Source organism: Pelophylax lessonae (genome assembly GCF_965119305.1).
Source record: "Pelophylax lessonae genome assembly, chromosome: 4".
NCBI lineage: Eukaryota > Metazoa > Chordata > Amphibia > Anura > Ranidae > Pelophylax > Pelophylax lessonae.
This window is the reverse complement of record NC_138771.1, coordinates 8,050,747-8,078,745: the sequence shown is the minus strand read 5'-3', so window position 1 is coordinate 8,078,745 and position 27,999 is coordinate 8,050,747. Positions and strand designations below refer to the sequence as shown.

At 47.4% G+C, this 27,999-nt stretch overlaps 1 protein-coding gene across 1 annotated transcript; it reads right to left on the bottom strand.

The window, feature by feature from the left end:
* Positions 1–788: 788 nt before the first annotated feature.
* PLPBP (pyridoxal phosphate binding protein) lies at positions 789–20,525 on the bottom strand. The gene is made up of 8 exons (XM_082257091.1): positions 20,370–20,525; positions 18,635–18,742; positions 17,175–17,210; positions 15,239–15,314; positions 11,025–11,159; positions 8,524–8,666; positions 5,403–5,501; positions 789–934 (listed from the first exon to the last, which is right to left on the bottom strand). The coding sequence occupies exons 1-8, from the start codon at positions 20,460–20,462 to the stop codon at positions 797–799; spliced, it is 828 nt and encodes a 275-aa protein (XP_082113217.1). The 5' UTR covers positions 20,463–20,525; the 3' UTR covers positions 789–796.
* Positions 20,526–27,999: the final 7,474 nt, after the last annotated feature.

Genomic DNA, 27,999 nt, shown 5'->3' with positions numbered 1-27,999 from the left:
GTGGGAGGGACCGAGCAGGCTCCACCCACTGCAGGAGGGGATGGAGACAAGACTAGTCCCCCTGCACAAGGAGAGAGAGCAGAGCTGTGGGAGGGACCGAGAAGGCTCCACCCACTGCAGGAGGGGGTGGAGACAAGACTAGTCCCCCTGCACAAGGAGAGAGAGCAGAGCTGTGGGAGGGACCGAGAAGGCTCCACCCACTGCAGGAGGGGATGGAGACAAGACCAGTCCCCCTGCACAAGGAGAGAGAGCAGAGCTGTGGGAGGGACCGAGAAGGCTCCACCCACTGCAGGAGGGGGTGGAGACAAGACTAGTCCCCCTGCACAAGGAGAGAGAGCACAGTGGGTGGTGTTGAGCAGGCTCCACCCACTAAGGAAAACTACAGGAGGGGGCGGAGAGAAGACCAGTCACCCTGCAAAAGGAGAGACAGAGAGAGAGAAAACAGAAGGGGGGGGCAGCAAGCTTCTGTTTCTCCTTTCACTGTCCAGTCACAGGCTGGGGGAGGGACATGACTTGTGACTTACTTAACTGCAGCAGTGATAATAAAACCCAGACTCCCATCCTGTTACAGAGCTGTGTAAATCTCAGAACTGGATGGAAAGAAATACAAATCCTTTGGCAAGTAAAAACCTCTTTTCTATATACTATATATTGTGTGTATTTCATTTGTGTATTTTCTGGAGTTCAGCTTTGAATGACATAGAATTGTTATTAGCAGCAGCTGTACATTCACAGATAGGCGATCTGATATGGGAGGAGGGGTGGCGGAATCCCCTCTGCAGACTTCATGATCCCATCACTGTCCTCCTACAGACAAACTCCCCAATTTCTCTTCTGCACTCGTTACATTCGCGTCTCCCTTTGCTGGCTTGGTGTACACTCGCTCACCGAAGATGGTGCTGCCAACGCGAACGTTAGTGGAGCCGACCTCAATCTGGAGAAAGAGAAAAAACAGCACAGAGGTGAAGAGAACATCCACCAAATGGAGATAAATACCGCCATCAAATCACCCAAATCCTTAACCCCTTCACGGCCACATCTATATATCCTACGCACCTGAGAGCAGGGGGGAGGGGAGAGGTGTCACAATCTGATGGCTGCAGCCCCCGGGATTGTGAGTAAAACTGACCAGCAGACTCCTGCCTGTCAGGTAGAAGCATTCAGATGGCTGTGCTGCCACAGCATTGCCTCCACGCCCCCCCCTGCCGCCATGTATTCCAGGCTCCACTTGCTCTTCTACAGGTCAAGGAGACATGGTGGGTGTAGGCAGAAGAGCAAACACGCCCACTCTCCTCCCCTTCTTGCTGTCACCCCAAAAGTGACATGTATGACATCACCTCCGGGTCCCCCCGTCACTTTCCCTGGCTAGCATATCCGGGAAGGGATGTACTGCAGTGCGATGTGCATTACATTCAGTGGAGGCCAGGGGAGACATTGGGGGGTCTTTTAGACCCTGAATGTCTCATTAAAGAGAACCTGTCACCTAAAAAAAAAAAAAGAAGCACATAAATCCCCCCCCCCCCCCCCGCCACACACACACAAAATTTTCAAGGCCCTCCTACCCCCACATTTATGTATGTTTCTATTTCACCAAACATTTGGGTCGTTTATGAGGTTTGTTAGACCTAAAATTCACTTTAGTGTGCTTTTTTATACTGAAATTTTGTATTTACTAGACCTTTGCGTTAATGTGACCAAAAATTGTAACTACCACTATTTTATTCTCCAGGGTGTCGGCTTTCAGGAAATATTTCTCATGTTTGGGGTTTTTATATCATTTTTAGGATTAAAATGATTTAACCACTATTTCTGTTTGTTTACAAGTTAAAATCTGTATATTTTGCTAGAAAATTACTATAAAAAAAAACAAAAAACATAATATATAGATATAGAGAGAGAGTGAGAATATCTATCTATCTATATATATATATATATTTATTTATTATGTTTGGGGGTTCTAAGCAGAGACCCTAGAGAATAAAATGGAGATTCTTGAATTATTTTATATCACACCGTATTTGCGGGGCGGTCTTACAAACACAAATTTTTGGGGAAAAAAAAAATCCATGTTTTTGAATTAAAAAAATAAAAAAACAGTAAAGTTAGCCCAATTTTTTTTCTATAATGTGAAAGATAATGTTTGGCCGAGTAAAAAGATACCCAACATGTCATGCTTCAAAATTGCGCACGCTAGTGGAATGGCAAAAAACAATGATACTTAATCTCCATAGGCGACACTTTTAACATTTTCACAGGCTACCAGTTTAGAGTTACAGAGGAGGTCTCAGGCTAGAATTATTGCTCTTGCTTTTCCTCACCGCCCCCCCCCCACCCCCAGCCTCCATGGGCTCTTACACTCTCCCTCCCCCCCCTCCCAACCTCCAGGGGTTCTCTCCCTCCCTCCCAACCTCCAGGGGCTCTCTCCCTCCCAACCAACCTCCAGGGGCTCTCTCCCTCCCTCCCAACCTCCAGGGGTTCTCTCCCTCCCTCCCTCCCAACCTCCAGGGGTTCTCTCCCTCCCTCCCAACCTCCAGGGGTTCTCTCCCAACCAACCTCCAGGGGTTCTCTCCCTCCCAACCAACCTCCAGGGGTTCTCTCCCTCCCAACCTCCAGGGGTTCTCTCCCTCCCAACCAACCTCCAGGGGCTCTCTCCCTCGCTCCCAACCTCCAGGGGCTCTCTCCCTCGCTCCCAACCTCCAGGGGTTCTCTCCCTCCCAACCAACCTCAAGGAGCTCTCTCCCTCCCTCCCAACCTCCAGGGGTTCTCTCCCTCCCTCCCAACCAACCTCCAGGGGTTCTCTCCCTCCCTCCCAACCTCCAGGGGTTCTCTCCCTCCCTCCCAACCTCCAGGGGTTCTCTCCCTCCCTCCCAACCTCCAGGGGCTCTCTCCCTCCCAACCAACCTCCAGGGGCTCTCTCCCTCCCTCCCAACCTCCAGGGGTTCTCTCCCTCCCTCCCAACCAACCTCCAGGGGTTCTCTCCCTCCCTCCCAACCAACCTCCAGGGGTTCTCTCCCTCCCTCCCAACCTCCAGGGGTTCTCTCCCTCCCAACCTCCAGGGGTTCTCTCCCTCCCAACCAACCTCCAGGGGCTCTCTCCCTCGCTCCCAACCTCCAGGGGCTCTCTCCCTCCCAACCTCCAGGGGTTCTCTCCCTCCCAACCTCCAGGGGTTCTCTCCCTCCCAACCTCCAGGGGTTCTCTCCCTCGCTCCCAACCAACCTCCAGGGGTTCTCTCCCTCGCTCCCAACCTCCAGGGGCTCTCTCCCTCCCAACCAACTTCCAGGGGTTCTCTCCCTCCCAACCAACCTCCAGGGGTTCTCTCCCTCCCAACCAACCTCCAGGGGCTCTCTCCCTCGCTCCCAACCTCCAGGGGTTCTCTCCCTCCCAACCTCCAGGGGTTCTCTCCCTCGCTCCCAACCTCCAGGGGCTCTCTCCCTCGCTCCCAACCTCCAGGGGCTCTCTCCCTCGCTCCCAACCTCCAGGGGCTCTCTCCCTCGCTCCCAACCTCCAGGGGCTCTCTCCCTCGCTCCCAACCTCCAGGGGCTCTCTCCCTCGCTCCCAACCTCCAGGGGTTCTCTCCCTCCCAACCAACCTCAAGGAGCTCTCTCCCTCCCTCCCAACCTCCAGGGGTTCTCTCCCTCCCTCCCAACCTCCAGGGGTTCTCTCCCTCCCTCCCAACCTCCAGGGGTTCTCTCCCAACCAACCTCCAGGGGTTCTCTCCCTCCCAACCAACCTCCAGGGGTTCTCTCCCTCCCAACCTCCAGGGGTTCTCTCCCTCCCAACCAACCTCCAGGGGCTCTCTCCCTCGCTCCCAACCTCCAGGGGCTCTCTCCCTCGCTCCCAACCTCCAGGGGTTCTCTCCCTCCCAACCTCCAGGGGTTCTCTCCCTCCCAACCTCCAGGGGTTCTCTCCCTCCCAACCTCCAGGGGTTCTCTCCCTCGCTCCCAACCAACCTCCAGGGGTTCTCTCCCTCGCTCCCAACCTCCAGGGGCTCTCTCCCTCCCAACCAACTTCCAGGGGTTCTCTCCCTCCCAACCAACCTCCAGGGGTTCTCTCCCTCCCAACCAACCTCCAGGGGCTCTCTCCCTCGCTCCCAACCTCCAGGGGCTCTCTCCCTCGCTCCCAACCTCCAGGGGTTCTCTCCCTCCCAACCTCCAGGGGTTCTCTCCCTCGCTCCCAACCTCCAGGGGTTCTCTCCCTCGCTCCCAACCTCCAGGGGCTCTCTCCCTCGCTCCCAACCTCCAGGGGCTCTCTCCCTCGCTCCCAACCTCCAGGGGCTCTCTCCCTCGCTCCCAACCTCCAGGGGTTCTCTCCCTCCCAACCAACCTCAAGGAGCTCTCTCCCTCGCTCCCAACCTCCAGGGGCTCTCTCCCTCCCCTACAAACTCTTGGGGGGAGGGGGGGTGTAGAGCCACCGGAGATGCGGGAAACAAAGCCAGCGGAGAGGCAGGAGGAGCCGCAGATGTCCACAGTTAGATTGCCAAAAAAAGGGCAACAGTGCATCTGTAGTTATAAATCCCCCCCCCCACTGTATCCAAAATGAAAAATAAATAAATTTTCCCCTTAGTTCTACTTCCAGCCTAAAAACTTAGGCGCCACTGATGGGCACCAATGAGGCAGCACTGATGGGCACCAATGAGGCAGCACTGATGGGCACCAATGAGGCAGCACTGATGGGCACCAATGAGGCAGCACTGATGGGCACCAATGAGGCAGCACTGATGGGCACCAATGAGGCGACGCACCAATGAGGCGACACTGATGGGCACCAATGAGGCGACACTGAAATTTAGCACTGATAATCACAGATATGCTGCACTGATAATCAGTGTAAATGTCCCCTGCAACTGGAAAGCCAGTCATTGGCTTTCCTTTCCTCAGACACTGACAGCACTGAGGAAAGGAATGCTGATAACTGGCATTTGTTGACTGGACACAGCTGATCACATGGTAAAGAGCTGACGTTATTGGCTCTTTACTCTGATCAGTGATACAACGCGTCCCAGGGACACAGCTCACCACCAATCAGGGCACGCACAAGCGGCCCGATCTGAAGGACATCATATGACGTCATGTCAGAGCGGTAAAGCCACCACCCGGCTGTCACTCTGACATTGGCCGGGCAGGAAGGTGTTAAGGTAAAATTGGGCTTTAAATTCTAAGTGCAGAAAGAAGGCTGCAGGTAACTGTAGCACTTAGAGAGGGACGGTAAGGCGAAGGTTTGCTGGAAGAGTGACAAAGGTAACGTAGGAATACAGCCATGTGGTCATATTTCTCAGAAAAGTCTGACGGGATGTACAAAGCCGTCATTTACAGAGTGATGGGTACAATTGTTTGTTGCTGATAATTTATGACCCCTCCCCCATCCTTAGTGCTGCACCCTCAGGACTCATCATCCACACTTACTGCATGTTCAAAGTCAGACGACATCCCCATACTGAGCTCCACTTCTTCTACAGGAAGCCCCAGCTTCTCACACACCTCTTCCCGCTGTTTCAGCAGCAGCTGTATGGGAGGAGAACACAGAAAATGGCTAATGCAGAGAACGGCAATGCAGAGAACGCTTTACATAGAGAACGGCAATGCAGAGAACGGCAATGCAGAGAACGGCAATGCAGAGAACGCTTTACATAGAGAACGGCAATGCAGAGAACGCTTTACATAGAGAACAGCAATGCAGAGAACGCTTTACATAGAGAACAGCAATGCAGAGAATGCTTTACATAGAGAACAGCAATGCAGAGAACACTTTACATAGAGAACAGCAATGCAGAGAACGGCAATGCAGAGAACGCTTTACATAGGGAACGGCAATGCAGAGAACTGCAATGCAGAGAGCGCTTTACATAGAGAACGGCAATGCAGAGAGCGCTTTACATAGAGAACGGCAATGCAGAGAACACTTTACATAGACAACGGCAATGCAGAGAACGGCAATGCAGAGAACGCTTTACATAGACAACGGCAATGCAGAGAACGGCAATGCAGAGAGCGCTTTACATAGAGAATGGCAATGCAGAGAACGCTTCTTTCATAAGTGTCTGTGTCTTAACCACTTGACCGTCAGAAGATTTACCCCCCTTAATGACAAGGCCATTTTTTGCGATATGGCACTGCGTTACTTTAACTGACAATTGCACGGTTACTCAACACTGTACTCAAATACAATGTAAAGGTGACGCTTTGAACGCATTTACAGGTTACCAGTTTAGGGTTACACAGGAGGTCTGGTGCTAGAATTATTGCTCTCGCTCTTGCTTCACAATGTGTGGTGCGATCACTGTTTACATATGCGTGTGGGAGTAACGTATGCATCTGCATGCAAGCGCGGTGGGAGGGTGGCGTTTAATTTTTTTTTTTTTATTTTATTATAAACTAATTTTTTTTTACATTTTTTTTTTCTACAAACTTTATTGCTATCACAAGGGATGAACAACATCCCTTCTGATAGCATGGGCCATGACTGGTCCATTTTATGGAAAGATTTGGGGTCTATTAGACCTCAAATCTCTCCTCTGGCCCCCCATGCAGCCGCTCAGACAGAGATCGGTCCAATTGCCTGCTTCTCTGGACACTGATGGCCAGGTAAGCAAAGGGGCAGAACTGGAAGTGATGAATACTCATCACTTCCGGCTTTCAGGGTTACAGAGAGAGGAGAACTATGTCAGTTTCTCTCTCTCTCTCTCTCTCTCTCTCTCTGTCCCAGGCAGCCATTGCTCCCGGCCTCCGCGATGGGACTTGAGAGCCCGGGAGAGGCGGCGGCAGGAGGGGGGTGGGACCCCCCTCCGCCACCCGCAGAAGTGGTCAAGTTGCTAATTAGCCACTCTGATCCCTTCTGCCTGGAAGAGAATCGCTGGCTGAAAAGAATGATACCGGGATGATGCCTGTAGGTGCGCCCACCATCCCGGTATAACCATTGAAACCCGAGAAGGCACGGGAACGTCCTTGGGTGGGAAGTGGTTAAAAACGCTACTTTGTCATCCTCCCCCAACAAAAAAATGTTCTCTTGTGTTTGATTTTAGTTTGGATTTGTGCTCGGTTTTAGAAAGTGCAGCCTTTTTTTTTTTCTTTTTGAGCACATTAACCGCTTTCGGACCGCCTGCGCGAACTGAAGAAGGTATACACCGGTCGCGCTCCCGCCCCGATTATCAGTGGGGACTCTGATGCATGGGGCAGGAGGCTCCAATTGCCGCCTGACACCCGCGATCGCTTCCCGCTGAGAGAGAACAACGGTCGGATGTTGTAAACACAGCTGACCATTCTTGTCCTTGGAATGATCATAGAGCGCCCGTGATCCTTCAATATAGGAACACATGTCTCTATGATCATTTCACAAGCCACACCCCCCAAACAGTTAGAATTACTCCCCTAGGCTCACATTTAACCCTTTTTGATCACCCCTGAGTTAACCCCTTCCCTGGCAGTGTCATTAGCACCGTAACAGTTCATATGTATAGCACTGATTACTGTAGTAATGTCACTGGTACCCCCCCCTCCCCCCGAGGGTCAAAAATATCAGTTAGGGATCCGATCTGTCCGCCACAATGTCGCAGTTCCGCTAAAAATTGCCAATCGCCGCCATTACTAGTAAAGAAGAAAAAAAAAAAAAAAAAACACGATAAAAAATGACATAAATCTTTCCCCTATTTGGAAAAGGTTATTGGGAGTGCCCTGGACCGAAAAGGGGTGCCACGGGCTACACCCCAAATGGAGTGGGATTTTCTGGGGCTGTAATATGTTCTAGAAAGATACACATAGACCAAAAAACATTAATAAAAATAGATAAAATTTATTGAGATACAAAAAAGAAAAACCATTAAAATTCATAGCAAGATGATCTTCACCTTTTATCTATAAATCTTTCCCCTAGTTTGTAGACGCGATAACTTTTACGCAAACCAATAAAAATACGCTTATTGCGATTTTTCTTTTTTTTTCAAAAATATGTAGCAGAAAACAAATTGGCCTAAAATGTTAAAAAAAAAATTTTAGATTTGTACATTTTTTTTTGAGAATGTCATATAGCAGAATGTGAAAAATATTGTTTTTTTTTTTATTTTCCAGAATTATCGCTCTTTTTTGTTTATAGCAAAAAAAATAAAAAAATAAAAATAAAAATAAAAAAAATCGCACAGGTGATCAAATACCACCAAAAGAAAGCTCTGCTTGTGGGAAAAAAAGGACATCATTTCTATTTGGGTACAGCGTCGCACGACCGCGCAATTGTCTGGTAAAATAACGCAGTGCCGAATTGCAAAAAGTGGCCTGGTCATTAAGGGGGAAAATCCTTCCGGTCCAGAAGTGGTTAATATACGTCACAGTGTATATTATATAGTAACAAGCACTGCTTTTTTGTGCAGAGTATATCACTCTTGCGGACTGTATACATCATTATATATATATATCATTACTTTAACCAAAGTTTAGAAGAGAAGCTGCAAGTAGTAGAATATTCATGTTCACACTTTTGTATACATTTCTCACTATTGGTGGGGGTGTATTCATATTCTGCAGATACAGTATATACCTGGAAGTCGGGATTGGGGCCCTCGGTGAGATCATGGCCAAAGCTTCCGATGGTCATAAGACCCACAAACTCCAAACCAGGACATTTCTCCCTGATATGTTTCACTAGATCTACAGTTCCTGATGGGGATAAGCCGTGTTTACCTGGAAAAAAATAAATAAAAAGACATCAGGGAGGTCCCTTTCACTCCGGTATGATCAGCCATCTTAATGCACGGGCCAAACTAGGCACTAGCCAGGGGCCCTAGGTGCATAGGGGGCTCCTGCAGTGCCCACCTCCCCTACCACAGTCTCGAGAGCTCCTCTGGCACTTTGCAGGGGTGAAGGAAGAACCCCCCCCCCCCAACGTGGAGCATTTTACTACTGCTGCTGCTTGCTCCGATCACATGGGATGTATAGGAGAGGAGGGCAGCGAGGATCATTGCAGTATACATTCCATCCACACAAGCATCAGCAGTGGTAAGATCTTGGCCGGATATAAAGGGCTGCTGGGGTGAGGTGGGGTGGGCTGGGCCCCCCCCCCCCCCAGCTTGAGCAAAGCACTAAGAGCTCCTCCTCCCCATCCGATTCCCTGACACACAGCTACCATATGCACAGTGTAGAGAAGGCTACTGCAAAAGAGCTGCTGTTCCGACCATGGAATTTCACAGATCAGAGGTGCAACACTGCAGCCAGTCATTCCCTGTGCAGATCATGGCTGTGTGCAAGGGAATCAGATTTCAGCTTCTGTGTGTTCTGTATGGGGAGGAGATCTTAGTGCCTGTGTGTACAGTGCATGGATGGGAGAGCTTTCCCCAGTGCATCAGCGGTGACCCCTTTTCTCTCTTCGGCCAGCAGTGCGCCCTCTTGCCCGCCCCATACTGCGCTCTCCTGTCCCCACCCCCTGTACTGCATGCTCTCCTGTGCCCCTGTACTGTGCCTTCCTGTGCCCCTCCTGCCTGCTCTGTACTGCGCCCTCCTGCCCCTGCCCACCCTGTACTTCACTCTCCTGCCCCGCCCCACACTGTGTCCTCCTGCCCCCCTTTTACTACGCACTCTTCTGTGCCTCCTTACTGCGCTCTCCTGTCCCTGCCTCATACTTTGCCCTCCCTCCCCCTGTACTGCGCCCTCCTGCCCACCCCATACTGCGCTCTCCTGCCCCCTCCATACTGCACCCTCCTGCCCCTGCCCCATACTGCCCACCCTGTACTTCACTCTCCTGTCCCGCCCCACACTGTATCCTCCTGCCCCCCGCTCCTCCTTTACTGCGCGATCTTCTGTGCCTCCTTACTGTGCCCTCCCTCCCCTGTACCGGGCTCTCCTGCCCCCCCTCCCCATACTGCGCTCTCCTGCCCTGCACCCTCTTGCCCCCTCTGTACTGCGCCCTTGTGCCCCCACCCCATACTGCCCTCTCCTGCCCACCCTGTACTGCGCTCTCCTGCTCCCTCCGTACTGCGCCCTTGTGCACCCAACCCCATACTGCCCTCTCCTGCCCACCCTGTACTGCACTCTCCTGCCCTTCCCTTCTCCCCTTACTGCACACTCTCCTGTGCTCCGTACTGTGCCCTCTGGCCCACCCCGTACTGCGCCTCCTGTCCCCAGCCCTGTACTGCACCCTCCTGCCCGCCCAATACTGCCCTCCCCATAGTGCACCCTCCTGCCCCCCCCCTCCCCCTGTACTGCGCACTCTCCTGTGCCCCTGCACTGGGCCCTCCAGTGCCCCCCTCTGCCCACCCGTACTGCATTCTTCTGCCTGCCCCGTACTGTGTACAGACATACATATATTCAAATCCACTGAGGCTGGGAGAAGCATTTACGACAAGGGGGTCAGTGTGTACAGAGATGATGCAAGAAAAAAAAAAGGAGTGAGAGGAGCGTGTACAGGGGAAAAGGGCAGAGTATACCAGGGGGGCAGTGAGATAAATTAGCCACACCCACTATTTACACATGCTACCACAAACCCAGCCAGGGGCCTGTGATGCTATTAGGATGGCACTGGCGGGCGGATGACAGGACAGCGTCCACTCCGTTTATGCAGGACAGATAACGGACAGAGCCCACTCTGCTCTATGGGCCGGCGGGTGTAAACAGACTCTGCTGGCCATTTACACCCAACTGCCCTCCGAGCCGCCTAGATGGAAGAAAAGGTGCAGAGGCTTTTTTTTTTTTTTTTTTTTTTTTTTTAGCAGACCAGTTTAGATTGGAGGTAGGCGGGTGTAAAACTAACCCCCATTTACACCTGCCGGTCCATAGGGGTGAATAGAGGGGCCGATCGGGTCCGCCTGAAAAACTGACACAGGTAGAACTGATCGGACTCTCTATGTCAGGGGTGTCCAAACTATGGTCCTCCAGCTGTTCAGGAACTACAATTCCCATGAGTCATTGTAAATCTCTGACATCCACAGACATAACTAGACATGATGGGAATTGTAGTTCCTGAACAGCTGGAGGGCCATAGTTTGGACACCCCTGCGTACGTAAAAGGGAAAATTTCAATGTAAGAAATGAAGGAATAATAATTACTGTCTTCACTGCTGGTATTGACTTGTACCATGACCTTCAACCTCTCGCCGGATCCTTTCCTCTGCCAGGATCCATTGACTTTGTCAGCGAGCTTCACCGAGTCCAACGTCTCCAATATGTGAAGGTTGGGGACCGCTAGGACAAGAAAAACAAAAAATGTGTAAAATGTGCGCCCAAAAATAAATCGCGGTCATTTTTTTAAATAGGAGTTCAGCGCTGCTTGAAGAGATTTTGTGAAAAGAAGTTTTCTTGAAAGAAATTTTTTGAATGTAAATAAATTCTGGAATAAATATCACAATTAATAAAAAGGATTATTAACCACTTAAGCCCCGGAAGATTTTACCCCCTTCCTGACCAGGGCCTATTTTGCGATTCGGCACTGTGTGACTTTAAACGGACAATTGCGCGGTTGTGCGACGCTGTACCCAAATGAAATTTACGTCCTTTTTTTCCCCCACAAACAGAGCTTTCTTTTGGTGGTATTTGATCACCTGTGCGATTTTTTGATCATGCGCTATAAACAAAAAAAAAAAAAAAAAAAAGAGCATAAATTTTGCAAAAATAACAATATTTTTCACATTTTTTTATATGAAATTCCCCCCCCCCAAAAAATGTAAAAAATCAAATTTTTTTAACATTTTGGGCTAATTTTTTTTTTTTTACCATATGTTTGGTAAAAAATAAAACTGCAAAAGCGTATTTTGATTGGTTTGCGCAAAAGTTATTGCGTTTACTAACAAAGGGAAAGATTTTTGTTGTTTTTTTTAACGCGTAATGGCGGCGATCTGCGATTTTTTTTTGCGGGACTGCGACATTGCGGCGGACAGATCGGACCCTTGACTGACATTTTTGACACTTTTGGGGTTACCAGTGACATTACTGCAGTAATCAGTGCTATACATATGCACTGTTACTGTAAAATGACACTGGCAGGGAAGGGGTTAACTTTATTGGAGAGGGAGGGGTTAAGTGTGTCCCTAGGGGCGTGTTTCTAACTGTGATTGGCTGTGGCTTGATGTGTAAGAACAGAGATCAACGGATCTACATAGTAGAACCGTCTGATCTCCATTCTTACATCGGGGAGAATGACAGGCGGCTGTGTTTACATTAGCCGCTTGCCTTTCTCCCGCTCTAACGGACGATCGCGTGTGACCGGCTGACATCGGGTCCACCGGGCACACGCGCGGGGGGGGGGGGGGGGGGTCTGTGACCGCGCGAGAGCGTACCTCCGGCGGCGCGCACTCGCTCCCTAGACCCTCACAGGCTAGCGACGTAGCCCTACGTCGCTCTGCCTGTGAGGGGCTGACCACCGACGTAAATAGTCGTGTGGCAGTCGGCAAGCGGTTAAATGACCAGGCTACTCTTTTCCTATTCAGCACTGCGCTACTTTAACTTCTAATTGTGCGGTCATGCAACGCTGTACCCAAATAAAATTTATATAATTTTTCTTTTGGTGCCATTTGATCACTTTTGCGTTTTTTATTATATTAAAAAATAAATAAAAAAAAAAAATTAAAATAAAAATAAATAAATATATTATATGTATATATATATATATATTTTTTTTTTTTTATGTAAATATATAATTTTTTACTTTCTGCTATAAAAACAAAAAAAAAAATTATCTACATTTCTTTATAAATTTAGGCCAAGATGTATTCTGCTACGTTTTTGGTAAAAAAAATCCCAATAAATGTATATTAATCATTTTTTGCAAAAGTTATCACGTCTACAAACTATGGGATATATACTGGAATTTTTTTTTTTTTTTTTTATTATTAACCACTTCTGGACCAGAAGATTTTCCCCCTTAATGACCAGCCCATATTTTGCGATTCGGCACTGCGTTACTTTAACGGACAATTGCGCGGTCATGCCACGCTGTACCCAAATAAAATTGATGTCCTTTTTTTCCCCACAAATAGAGCTTTCTTTTAGTGGCATTTGATCACCTCTGCGATTTTTATTTTTTGCGCTCTAAACAAAAAGAGCGACAATTTTGAAAAAAAAAAAAAAAAAAAAAAAGTTTTAAATTATAGAACATTTCCAATAAAAAAAAATATATAAAAATCACATTTCTGTTTCATCATTTTAGGCCAATTTGTTTTCTGCTACATATTTTTGGTAAAAAAAAAATCCCAATAAGCGTATTTTGATTGGTTTGCGCAAAAGTTATCGCGTCTACAAACTAGGGGAAAGATTTATGTAATTTTTATTTATTTTTTTACTAGAAATGGCGGCGATCAGTGATTTTTTTTTTTTGCGGGACTGCGACATTGCGGCAGACAGATTGGACCCCTAACTGACATTTTTGACACTTTTGGGGGTACCAGTGACATTACTACAGCAATCAGTGCTAAAAATATGCACTGTTACTGTACTAATGACACTGGCAGGGAAGAGGTTAACACTGTGGGTGATCAAAGGGTTAAATGTAGGCCTAGGGCAGTGATGGAGAACCTTGGTACCCCAGATGTTTTGGAACTACATTTCCCATGATGCTCAACTATACTGCAGAGTGCATGAGCATCATGGGAAATGTAGTTCCAAAACATTTGGGGTGCCGAGGTTCACCATCACTGCCCTAGGGGGTGTTTTCTAACTGTGGGGGGATGGGTTTGTGAGATGACCATAGAGACCTGTGATCCTATATAGAAGGATTGCAGGAACTCTGTGATCAATTCAGAGAGAAGAGCGGTCAGCTGTGTTTACTAGTAATTGCGGCGATCTGCGATTTTTAGCGATATTATAAAAACAAAAAAGTTTTCAAATAAACAAAAAAAAAAAATAATAGAAAGCCGGTCTGGTTCAAATATTATGCAAATTTGATGTAGTTCAAAGTGTGAACTGAGCCTAAAACAATGTGCATTTATCATCTGTGCAGGAGCCTGCAGAGCATCGCACCCAATCAGATCATCACAGGTGCAATCTCAGGCTCCTGCAGACTCTCAGGATAGAGGTCTGATTGTACATTGTACGGGCAGGCGGGTCAATGGACTGCGAGGATGCTCATCAGCGCCCCCCGCAGTTCATTGAGAATTAAAAGCCTCCTGCTGCAATGGTTGGCGGTACTTGTAGGCATTCATTCACATGAAAACGTGAATGAACGACACGGCTGTGGGGGCGGAGCCTCGCATGGTAACGCTGTGTTTTAAAGTCTAACAGAGGGTGCGGGGAGAAGACATCCCGCCTACACGGGTACATATAGGCAATACAGTGCTGTATATATAGCTGAGGGTACATATAGGTAATACAGCGCTGTATACTGTATATAGCGGAGGGTACATATAGGTAATACAGCACTGTATACTGTATATAGCAGAGGGTACATATAGGGAATACAGCGCTGTATACTGTATATAGGGGAGGGCACATATAGGGAATACAGCGCTGTATACTGTATATAGCGGAGGGTACATATAGGTAATACAGCGCTGTATACTGTATATAGCGGAGGGTACATATAGGTAATACAGCGCTGTATACTGTATATAGCGGAGGGTACGTATAGGGAATACAGCGCTGTATACTGTATATAGCGGAGGGTACATATAGGGAATACAGCGCTGTATACTGTATATAGCAGAGGGTACATATAGGGAATACAGCGCTGTATACTGTATATAGCGGAGGGTACATATAGGTAATACAGCGCTGTATACTGTATATAGCGGAGGGTACGTATAGGGAATACAGCGCTGTATACTGTATATAGTAATGTAAATAGTTTGGACAATCTATTAAAGAAGACATGAAATGTGGAATTCGGCTTTATTCTCCCGTTGTATCGGATTGTTACATCTTTATTGTTATATTACTTTATTGCTTTCATGGTATTCGCAGTTCCCGGTCCGGGTGGATACATTCGCAGTGCAGGGGATACATTCACAGGGGATACACTCCCAGTGGATACATTCCCAGGGGATACACTCCCAGTGGATACATTCCCAGGGGATACACCCCCAGGGGATACATTCCCAGGGGATACACTCCCAGGGGATATACTCCCAGGGGATACATTCGCAGTGCAGGGGATACACTCCCAGGGGATACATTCCCGGGGGATACATTCCCAGGGGGATACATTCCCAGGGGATACATTCTCAGGGGATACACTCCCAGGGGATACACTCCCAGGGGATACACTCCCAGGGGATACACTCGCAGTGCAGAGGATACATTCCCAGGGGATACATATTCTAAAGACTTCTTACCAACCAGCTTGTTGATGTGATGTTTCTGGAGGTGTCCAATGAAATGCCATTTAATATCCGGACAGGATGATAAAATCTACAGAAATAAAACAGAAATGATAAAGCCGATGATTATTTCCTGATTTTCAGCAATAAAAAAAAAAGTACACCTGGTTGGGATTTACTGAAGGCAAACAGACTGTGCACCTTGCAAGTGCAGCTGCATTCATTTTCCCCACAGCTTAGTAACTGTAGTAAAGCTTCACCCAATCATGTGCAAGAAAATAATTGCATTTTTTTTTTCCTTGCAGGGGGAGAGAACTTTTTTTTTTTAAATTGTATTATTTTTTTATTCCAGGTTTTTTAGAACATAAAGAGGGCTAAATGACACAATACAAGCACGGTGCTGTCTACCATGCTTTAAAGGATATTTATTTATTTTAGGGTTACAATCCCTTTAAGATCGTCTTTTTAAATACCGTAAATAAATAAGACATCCCCTGAAAATAAGCCCTAGTGTGTTTTTTTGTAGTCAAAATTAATAGAACTTATTTTCGGGGAAACACGGTATGCAGCCTGCTGTAGGGAGAATCTTCTATCGGGGAACTGGCGCCCTCCTGTGGCGGCCGGGGCAACAACAAGTGCTGTGATAACTAACATATCTGGCAGCACTGAGATAACTCATTTTCTATTTATTTATTTTCAATTAAAACTCATTTTTGTTATTTTTTAATCAGTCCTTGTTCTCTCTGTATAGGGGAGCAGACAGGACCGGTCATCCGCCTGCTCAGCGGGGATTAGCAGAGAAATCCCTGCTGAGCAAGCGGATTTGGCTTAGCGGAGGCGCCCGTGTGAAAGTGGCCTAAGGTGGCATGAGTTACTGGATCTCCTATCACCCCCCACCTTGCTGCACTGTCCTTCCATAGTGAGCCGCTGCCGATCACACTGGATCACTGGATCTCCTATCGCCAATAGGAGATTTAGAGCCAAAGAAGCTTCAGCCTTACTTATCCTTTAAAGCAGGGGGCTCGACAAACCCCAGGCGCCAAGTCACATTGGCAACAAGAATTAGCAGCCCGGCGCCTGGGCTATACTGCAGCCCCCGCCCACAGCCGATTATTGAGGCCATGACTAAGCGGCCTGCTGTAGGGAGAAACTTCCATCAGGGAACTGGCGCCCTCTTGTGGCGGCCGGGGCAACAACAAGCAGTCACTGGCAGCACTGAGATAAAAACTGTTTTTTTTATTTATTTTTTCAATGGAAGGACTATGGAAGGACTATGGAAGGACTATGGAAGGACTATGGAAGGACTATGGAAGGACTATGGAAGGACTATGGATGGACTATGGAAGGACTATGGAAGGACTATGGAAGGACTATGGATGGACTATGGAAGGACTATGGATGGACTATGGAAGGACTATGGAAGGACTATGGAAGGACTATGGAAGGACTATGGATGGACTAGGTTAGGACTATGGATGGACTATGGAAGGACTATGGAAGGACTATGGAAGGACTATGGATGGACTATGGATGGACTATGGATGGACTATGGATGGACTATGGATGGACTATGGAAGGACTATGGAAGGACTATGGATGGACTATGGAAGGACTATGGATGGACTATGGAAGGACTATGGATGGACTATGGATGGACTATGGAAGGACTATGGATGGACTATGGATGGACTATGGATGGACTATGGATGGACTATGGATGGACTAGGTTAGGATTATTGGGATGGATTATGGGGAGAATAGGAGAAATCGGCTTTCTTTTGCCTTGAAGTGATTTATGGAATTCCCGAGCCAAGCTGGCCCAGTGTAACGATGTAATCCTATCCATAGCTGGGATTGTAATGTAACGCGGACGGCAGAGTAGATCGGAATACAGACTGACATGGGAACGGATTTATTTCTATTATACAGAAATGGAGGAAATAAATCTTACGTTGGCGTCGGAGGATTTTTCCACCAATTCCTGGACCTGGAAGGCAAAACATTTTTTAATGTAAAATTATCCGGACACTTCAGATACAGAGAGAAATGTAGAAATGGTTCTGCAGTGAAGGGGTTAAATGAGAGCGAATGTAAAGATATCAGATTAAAGCTGCTATAAATGCATCAAAAACTAGGAATGGATTCCTCCATCCACACTAGAGGGAGGGGGCGGAGCAATCTATGGCCGGGGTAGGGGGGTGGATGGAGCAATATATGATGGGGGAAGGGGAGAATGGTGGACAATGCAAATCTATGGCGGGGGCGGGGCGATGGTGGACGGTGCAAATCTATGGTGGGGGCTGGACAAATCAATATATGGGGGGGGGGGGGTGGATGTAGCAAGAGAAATATATGGCGGGGGAGTAGACAGAGCAATATATGGTAGGGGAGGGGGGGTGGACAGAATAATATATGGCAGGGGGGGGGGGGGGGGAGGAGTATATGGCGGGAGGGGGGGGGAGGAGTATATGGCGGGAGGGGGGGGGGGGGGGAGTATATGGCGGGGGGGGGGGGGAATACATGGTGGGGGTGGGGGGGGGGGGGTGGACGGAGGAATATATGGTGGGGGGGTGGACGGAGGAGAATATGGCGGGAGGGGGTGGACGGAGGAGTATATGGCGGGAGGGGGGGGGGGGGGAGGAGTATATGGTGGGAGGGGGGGGGGGAGTATATGGCGGGAGGGGGAATACATAGTGGGGGTGGGGGTGGACGGAGGAATATATGGTGGGGGGGGGGTGGACGGAGGAGAATATGGCGGGAGGGGGTGAACGGAGGAGTATTTTGCGGGGGGGGGGGTGGGTAGGGTGGAGGGAGGAATATATGGTGGGAGGGGGGGGGTGGATGGAGGAATATATGGTGGGGGGGGGGGTGGACAGAGGAATATATGGTGGGGGGGGGGTGGACAGAGGAATATATGGTGGGGGGGGGGTGGACAGAGGAATATATGGTGGGGGGGGGGTGGACAGAGGAATATATGGTGGGAGGGGGTGGGTGGAGGGAGGAATATATGGTGGGAGGGGGGGGATTGGTGGTTGAAGGGAGGAATCCATGGCGGGGGGGGGGGATGGGTGGACGGAGCAATCTTGGCTCCTGCTGCTGTCAATCAAATCCTGTGAGGAAGTTGCAGGGGGTGGGGCTGACCCACTCTGAGCGCGTCTATGGACACACACAGCCCGGCTCGGGAGTGAGCCCACACGTTGGTCCCCATAGCAGGCATGGAGGCAGACACAGAAGAGCGCAGTGAGGTGACATTCCGGTCCACTTTGACTGACCTGAGCAGATCTGGGTGGAGATTGGTAGACACACCGACATCTGGGATTATATGGGGGAATTGGATGGAAGATGGAGGTGGGGGGAGGGGAGGGGGATGGGTGAAATTTCCACCATACAGATGTGAATTGAGCGACGTACATAATTCTCCCCGAAGTATCTCTGGCCGTGTCTGTAGGCTTCAATCACCAGATTTGCCGGCTTCGTCTTACTGACCGCCACCAGTCTGGGCGCCACCGCCGGGAGAGTCTGCAGGAGGAGAAACATTCACTGTCACATCACCGACCAATGGGAGACCAAGGAAACAACTCACCCGATGTACTTACCTTCACATCACAGCACCACCCCTCCCCCCCTCATATAAGAGTCCCTCCCATTGCATCAGAAGTCCCTCATCTCTTCATAGGCCCCCCCCACACCAATCACATTAGATGCCCCCCCAATAAATTCAGAGCCCCCCCAATCACATCAAAGCCCCCCAATCACATCAGCGGCCCCCCCAATAAATTCAGAACCCCCACACCAATCACATCAGAGGGCCCCACAATAAATTCAGAGGCCCCCCTCCCCAATCACATCAGAGCCCCCCCATCACATCAGAGGGCCCCCCCAAAATCACATCAGAGGGGCCCCCCAATAAACTCAGAGCCCCCCAATCACATCAGATGCCCCCCCCAATAAATTCAGAGGCCCCCCTCCCCAATCACATCAGAGCCCCCCCCATCACATCAGAGGGCCCCCCCAACAAATTCAGAGCCCTCCCAATCACATCAGAGGGGCCCCCCCAATCACATCAGAGCCCCCCCCCCAAAAAAAAATATCAAAAGGTATTAGAATGGTGAAATTTGATGGGGAAAAAAAAAAAAAAAAAAAAAAAAATCGAATCTCATCACTTCCCTTCCAATCGATGGAGAACGGATTCCATCAGACCGAGTTGAATGTCCCGGGTGAAATTTATCGATCGTTTTGCATTGATTGGTGATACGGAGTTACTTTTTTCATGAATGTGATCAGATTTTGACCAATCAGATTGCAGGGAGGACAGAGATGTGACGGATAATTGTATCTTTCACCGATCAACTGAAACCGGCTTCCCGTGTGTGATATGGATGGAATACCGATTATATATTGGACTGTGTGTGGCCATTATTGGGGAATGTCGGTCATGGCCGCCCTCCTAGAAAGCGATTTGCGGTGGATCGATATTCAGAGGTGTTGCACAGGTGGGAGGAGTCATGAGGTTCTGCCTCTGTGACCAACGTTGTGATTGGTGGTACCGCCCACTGCTTGGGTGTACGGGGGATGGAAACAATCAGATTGCACAATCAGATTGCACAGAGATCGTACAATTGGACTGCATGGTACAATCGGATTGCACGGTGATCCTACAGATTGCATGGTGCACAGAGATCGTACAATCAGATTGCATGGTGCATGGAGCTCGTACAACCAGATTACACGATCATCTTACAGATTGCACAGTGCACAGAGATCGTACAATCAGATTGCACAGAGATCGTACAATTGGACTGCATGGTACAATTGGATTGCACGGTGATCCTACAGATTGCACGGTGCACAGAGATCATACAATCAGATTGCATGGTGCACCAAGCTCGTACAATCGGATTGCTCAGTGATCCTACAGATTGCATGAAGATCGTACAATTAAACTGCACGGTACAATCAGATTGTACAGTGTATGGATTGTATATCTGATCTGTCTGGGTAGAATAGAGAAGTATTCGTACAATGCACAGCCGATGATCGGACAGATGAGATCGCACAGTGTGTGTGGAAGGATCAAACCTCCAATATCGGCCGATATCTATCGCCCAACAACAATTCACAGTCTACAAGTCCCCTCCCCCCTCACCTGAGCCCTCCTGGCCGCCGCCTCCTCCACCTTCTCCCGCACACACAGCACCGATCTGCCGATCTCCTCCGACATTCTGCCCGCCCTCCTCATCCTACACCGGACACTTCCCTATCACCGCCGGAGCACGTACAGCCAATGGCAGGAGACGTCTGCCACAGAAGGCCAATCAAACGTCACCATTCTCGGAGAGGGGCGGGAACATACGCATGACAGGTGGAGGGGGAGGCGGCCATGTTGAGAGGGGCAGAGGGGATGTAGACGCTCCTATTGGTTAATGGTAGACAGAGGGGCGGGGAGATGACGTCACAGATCATGTAACTGAGCTGAGCATGTGCTGTGCATTGTATCCAATAATAGATTACTGGAAGAGAGGAGAATACAATCAATGTATCCCCTATTATCTGTATATACAATGTATCCTCTATTATCTGTATATACAATGTATCCCCTATTATCTGTATATACAATGTAATCTCTATATTATTTGTGTATCACATTTTTGTAAATATTTTATTCTATCTTTTCATGTGACAACACTGAAGAAATGAGACTTTGCTACAATGTAAAGTAGTGAGTGTACAGCTTGTATAACAGTGTAAATTTACTGTCCCCTCAAAATAACTCAACACACAGCCATTAATGTCTAAACCACTGGCAACAAAAGTCAGTACACCCCTAAGTGACAATGTCCGAATTGGGCCCAATGTGTCAATATTTTGTGTGGCCGCCATTATTTTCCAGCACTGCCTTAACCCTCTTGGGCATGGAGTTCACCAGAGCTTCACAGGTTGTCACTGGAGTCCTCTAACATCCACCAGCTCTGTGATGTCATCATGGAGGAGGGGAAGAGACCTTGCACTCCTCCACCTTCTGTTTGAGGACCCCCACAGATGCTCAATAGGGTTTAGGTCTGGAGACATGCTTGGCCAGTCCATCACCTTTACCCTCAGCTTCTTTAGCAAGGCAGTGGTCGTCTTGGAGGTGTTTGGGGTCGTTATGTTGGAATACTGCCCTGCCCCCCAGTCTCTGAAGGGAGGGGATCATGCTCTGCTTCAGTATGTCACAGTACATGTTGGCATTCATGGTTCCCTCAATGAACTGTAGCTCCCCAGTGCCGGCAGCACTCATGCAGCCCCAGACCATGACACTCCCACCACCATGCCTGACTGTAGGAAGACACACTTGTCTTTGTACTCCTCACCTGGTTGCCGCCACACACGCCTGACACCATCTGACACCAAATAAGTTTATCTTGGTCTCATCAGAGCACAGGAGATGGTTCCAGTAATCCATGTCCTTAGTCTGCTTGTCTTCAGTAAACTGTTTGCTGGCTTTCTTGTGCATCATCTTTAGAAGAGGCTTCCTTCTGGGATGACAGCCATGCAGACCAATTTGATGCAGTGTGCGGCGTATGGTCTGAGCACTGACAGGCTGACCCCCCCCCCCCCCCTTCAACCTCTGCAGCAATGCTGGCAGCACTCATACATCTATTTCCCAAAGACAACCTCTGGATATGACGCTGAGCACGTGCACTCAACTTCTTTGGTGGACCATGGCAAGGCCTGTTCTGAGTGGAACCTGTCCTGTTAAACCACTGTATGGTCTTGGCCACCATGCTGCAGCTCAGTTTCAGAGTCTTGGCAATCTTCTTATAGTGGTTTAAATACACCTATGGAGGTGTACAGATCCGCGCTCATCTAAAGTGCACTAAGTGTGGTGTTTCATTATAGTGAACCATTAAAAGGTAATAGCGCATATAAATATTAAATTATTGGAATAAATCACTGATGTCACTTAAAAGATATAAATATAAAGTGCATTGACAATGATGAATATAAAGTGCAACAATGTTAAGTAAATAAATCACATATAGAGTCCCATGCACCAACAAATTTTAGTGCAGTCTCCGGAAGAATGGAAGTGTGGAAGAATCTTCTGGAGACTGCACTGAAATTTGTTGGTGCATGGCACTCTATATGTGATTTTTTTCACTTACTGCTACTGCACTTTATATTTATTTCACTGTGCATGGGACTTTATATGTGATTTATTTACTTAACATTGTTGCACTTTATATTCATCATTGTCAATGCACTTTATATTTATATCTTTTAAGTGACATCAGTGATTTATTCCAATAATTTAATATTTATATGCACTATTACATTTTAATGGTTCACTATAATGAAACACCACACTAAGGCTGGCCATACACTATACAATTTTCTTATTCAATTTCCTTTAGATTTACCTCAAACTATGTAGTGCAAGGGCCTGCCTGACTGCATACAAATTGAAAGTGTTTAGGTTTGACCCTATATTACATGGTTTTTGGTAAATCTAAAGGAAAGTTGAACAAGAAAATTGTATAGTGTATGGCCAGCCTTAGTGCACTTTAGATGAGCGCGGATCTGTACACCCCCATAGGTGTATTTAAACCACTCTCACGTTATATACGATTCAGCTGCGTCTCCTTTATATGGTTCACGCCTATATGTTGCATTTTATGATTTATTAATTCTGCATAGAATTTACATGGTACACATTTTATTTATTTTTAGTCACTTTATTTAAGTTTATCATTTGCGCAGGTACTGCTGGCGATTAACGCCAACATATATATTTATCAATCTTCTTATAGCCTAATGGGCCATACACACTATAAGATTTTCTGAAGACTTTTCCCTTTAGAATTACCAAAACCAGATAATATGAGGTCAAACCTAAACCCTTTCAATTTGTATGCAATCTGATAGGCCCTTGCGCTACATAGAAAAGGTAAATCTGAAGGAAAAAGTCTTCAGAAAATCTTATAGTGTGTATGGCCCTTTAGCCATCTTTATGTAGAGCAACAATTCTTTTTTTCCAGATCCTCAGAGAGTTCTTTGCCATGAGGTGCTATGTTGAACTTCCAGTGACCAGTATGAGAGAGTGAGAGCGATAACACCAAATTTAACACACCTGCTCCCCATTCACACCTGAGACCTTGTAACACTAACGAGTCACATGACACCGGGGAGGGAAAATAGCTAATTGGGCCCAATTTGGACATTGTCACTTAGGGGTGTACTCACTTTTGTTGCCAGAGGTTTAGACATTAATGGCTGTGTGTTGAGTTATTTTGAGGGGACAGTAAATTTACACTGTTATACAAGCTGTACACTCACTACTTTACATTGTAGCAAAGTGTCATTTCTTCAGTGTTGTCACATGAAAAGATAGAATTAGGGATGCACCGAAATGAAAATTCTGGGCCGAAACCAAAAACGCAGGATGCCCTTGGCCGAAAACCAAAAACGACTTTTTTTCCCCCAAATGATTTTAAAATGGATAGAACAGGGGCATACACCAGAAACAGGCAGCAATGTACACCTGTAGCTGCCACCCTGTCGCAGTATATGTACTGTGATGGGTTGGCAAGAGGTTAATTTAATTACCAATGGTATTTGTATTATGCAGTATGAGGGGGTTAATGTATTGCCACTGATCACTGATGCATTAGTGACCCACCAGTGGCAATTAATTAACCCCTTTTTGCTGCATTAGTGCAACCAGTGTCAGTGTTAATTAACACTGGTTGCACTGACACAGATACGCCTTGATGACGCCAATGATAGGCGGGCGAAACGCGTTGACGTAATTTCCTGCTAGTTGTCACACCACGTCACTTCCGCAAACCACCGTGAAACCCACGCCGGCAGCGTACCCGGATTATCGTGGCTACTGACTTTCTTTATGCCTAGACAAATCGTTTGTTTGCGAGTAACATTTTATGCTTTGATAATAAATATTACCCTGCGGGCTTCACTATTTTGGCTCCTTCCTCTCTTTTGCCTGAGGGCTCATGTGCAAAGGTATCTTGGAGACGTTCTCTGGAGGCTTATTCCCATTGTCATTCTGGGTGACACCAAGGCTTTTTAGCCCCATTTATCTGAGGTTGGAGGCTGATCTGGAGGTGTCTGCTTGTTATTCTTAAGGCCTTTGATTTGCCAAAATCTGGTGAGTGGATACCCAAGAGGGCTTGTTGCAAGCACTGGGCACTTTTTTGTGTGGCGCACGAATATCAGCACTTTAATTATAAGTGGACTATTCACCCTTTTTGGACTGCACCTTATTTCTAACCAACCTTTTTGCACATTTTGTCAGTTTATTTTCATTGTATTTATTTGGACTTTAATCATATATGTGGCACATTAGTAATATATTTGATCAATTTATGAGTATATCATTTTTGCACTAATGCACTTTATACTAGATGATTATAGTGCACTTCATGCATTTGTATGAATTTTATGAGTATATTATTTTTTAGCACTGTTACACCTTCATATCAACTTAGTAGTGCACTTTATATTTATATTCATCTACCTGATAGCGCTGTTTTAATATTGCTATCTAGGCACTGGTAGGTGGCACTGATTTGCAGTATTGGTAGCACTGATGGGCAGTGGTTAGCAGCACTGGTGGAGACAGTGTGGGACACCGGCTTCTCTTACAGAAGCCGGTGATTGGCTTTTTTTTCAGCGTGAGGAGAAAAAAAGACCATGACTGGCTTCTGCTGACATCACATGATCAGCTGTCATTGGCTGGTTGGCTGACAGCTGATCATGTGGTAAAGGGCCAGAAACGGCCCTTTACTCCGGTCTGTGATCAGCCGAGTCCCGGGAAGCGTGAAAACGTCCAGGTTCATCCTCCCTCCTTTCGGCTATAGCTTGGGCGTGAAGTGGTAAATTAGTATTAGTGTCACTGTGAATTGGGTAGGATTAACCGCTTGCCGACTGCCGCAAGTACATTTACTGAGGCAGTCAGCCCCTCCTGGGCAAAGCGACTTAGTACTACGTCGCTTGCCCAGGAGCCTGTAGGGGGCGAGCGCGTGCCGCCGGGGGCGCGCTCCCGCCCCCGCCCGTTTACTGAGGTCCCTGCGCGAGTGACTGGCGGCTCCGATGTCCGCCGGCCACCCGCGATCTCTCGCTGGAGAGGGAGAAAGGCAGGCGGCTGATGTAAACAAAGCCGTCTGTCATTCTCCCTGGTGTAACAGCAGAGATCATACGATCCTGCTATGTAGGATCGTATGTCTCTGTGGTTACATCGCAAGCCACGCCCCTTTACAGTTAGAATCACGCCCCTAGGGACACACTTAACCCCTTGATCACTAATAAAATTAACCCCTTCCCTGCCAGTGTCATTACAGTAACAGTGCATATGTATAGCGCTGATTACTGTAGTAATGTCACTGGTACCCCCAAAAGTGTCAAAAATGTCAGTTAGGGGTTCGATCTGTCCGCCGCATTGTCGCAGTCCCGCAAAAAAAAAAAAAAAATCGCAGATCGCCGCCATTACTAGTTTAAAAAAAAAAACCAATAAAAATGACATAAATCTTTCCCATAGTTAGTAAACGCGATAACTTTTGCGCAAACCAATTAAAATACGCTTATTGCGATTTTTTTTTTACCAAACGTATGTAGCAGAAAACAAATTGGCCTAAAATGTTAAAAAATTTTGATTTTTAGATTTTTTTGGGGAATTTCATATAAAAAAAATGTGAAAAATTGTTATTTTTTCAAAATTTACTCTCTTTTTTGTTTATAGCGCAAAAAATAAAAATCGCACATGTGATCAAATACCACCAAAAGAAAGCTCTGTTTGTGGGGAAAAAAAGGACGTAAATTTCATTTGGGTAAAGTGTGCGCAATTGTCCGTTAAAGTTACGCAGTTCCAAATCGCAAAATTGGTGGTAAAACCAGGGCTCAACAAACCCCAGGCGCCAGGTCGCATTGGCGACTGGAATTAGCCTGGGCTAGGTTAACAAAAAAAAAAAGCAAAAATGCAAACTATGGATTTCTGGGCTGTACTGCGGGTACAAACAACAACTAACACACACAGTGGTATCACTGCCATCGCCAGGAGAATTTATTTTCAGTTGTTCTTTGGTTGTAGCTTATGGCAGTAACAAGAAATATACAGCTAAATTTTAAAAATTATTTTTTTTTTTTACTATTATCTTTGATAATAATAATAATAATAAAAAAAAAATCTCAAAATATCCATTTCCATTTACCACTAAATAAAAGCCCCCCCCCCCCATAAAAAGCAGTATAATCCACTGGACGCACACAGTAGTTGTGATGATATGTACGGTTTTACTAACGCTTGTCAAAGTTGCAAAATTGTGCTTAGGCATTGCGATTTGTTTTACCCTTAGGCGTGAAGGGGTTAATAAGGAACGCACACACACAAGAGACTTTTGGAAAAATCTGTCTTTAGTGTTATTTTTGAATACAAGTTTCCTGATGGTCGGGAGGATCACAATGTGAAGTACATTGAAAGTCATTGTCTATGACAGCAGATAAATTACCTTCGATACAAGAATAAGGCAGAATCAGGGAGTGTGTGTGGGGGGGGGGGGGGGGGGATCTTCTGCCGGAGTGAGGTGCATTGATGACGGGTGGGCGGGACTCGGTGCGCATTGCTTGCAGTTATATAAATGCATCTGATTGTCTTGCATTGGCCACCGATTCCAAATACTTGTTTATTTTGAAAGGACAGGCATGACCCTTGCAGACCAGCCCAGAGCACGTTACATTCATCGTCTGGTTAATGGAATCCAACCGAAGAACATGTCCTCTGAGAGCAACCTTCAATGGTAGGATATGGAGTTTCACAACTGATAGGAAAAGCAGCTTACACAAACCAACACTGCAGTCTGCAGGTCAGTCGGTAGGTCAATCTAGTGGCCATTCTGCTGGCCAGTCTACTGATCAGTCTGCTGGTCAGTCTGCAGGTCAGTCTGCAGGCCAGTCTGCTGGTCAGTCTGCAGATCAGTCTGCAGGCCAGTCTATTGGCCAGTCTGCTTGTCAGTCTGCAGGCCAGTCTGGTGGTCCGTCTGCAGGCCAGTCTGCTGGTCAGTCGGCAGGTCAGTCTATTGGCCAGTCTGCTGGTCAGTCTACTGGCCAGTCTGCTGATCATTCTGCAGGCCAGTCTGCTGATCAGTCTTCAGGTCAGTCTACAGGCCAGTCTGCTGGTCAGTCTGCTGGTCAGTCTGCAGGTCAGTCTGCTGGTCAGTCTGCAGGCCAGTCTATTGGCCAGTCTGCTGGTCAGTCTACAGGCCAGTCTGCAGGTAAAGCAGAATTACAGGAAGGTGCGTCTACTCCCGGGTCCCTGAAGATAGGATGAAGCCACTAGACCCTCGGCAATCAGAGGCCTCCTGTGAAGACTGCTGATTTACAAAAGAAAATATACAGCTACAGGACTATGACATCATCACACTACCCCCCGCCCCCCAATCACACTTGCAGGGACCATGCTAGAGCACACGACTGGTCCTACTAAAAAGGAAAGCATTGTTTAAAGCTGAACTCCTTGAATTCAACCACTTTGTAAAATGTGCCATCAAGTCCAACAGGGAGCATGTCACCTTATGGACTTATCGCTTTCATTTACATCTGACGGTTTTTACGGTGCTCCAGAGTGCAGCTATTGCAAAATTTCTGGGGCTCTGACAAGAGGGACACTGTCTTCTCACACACAGTGACTCTTCTCGCTCCTCCCCTCCGCTACCTATTCACAGGAGCCTTTGTAAAAATGTGCCAGCATACTTCAAGTTAAGTCCAACAGGGTGCATGCCACC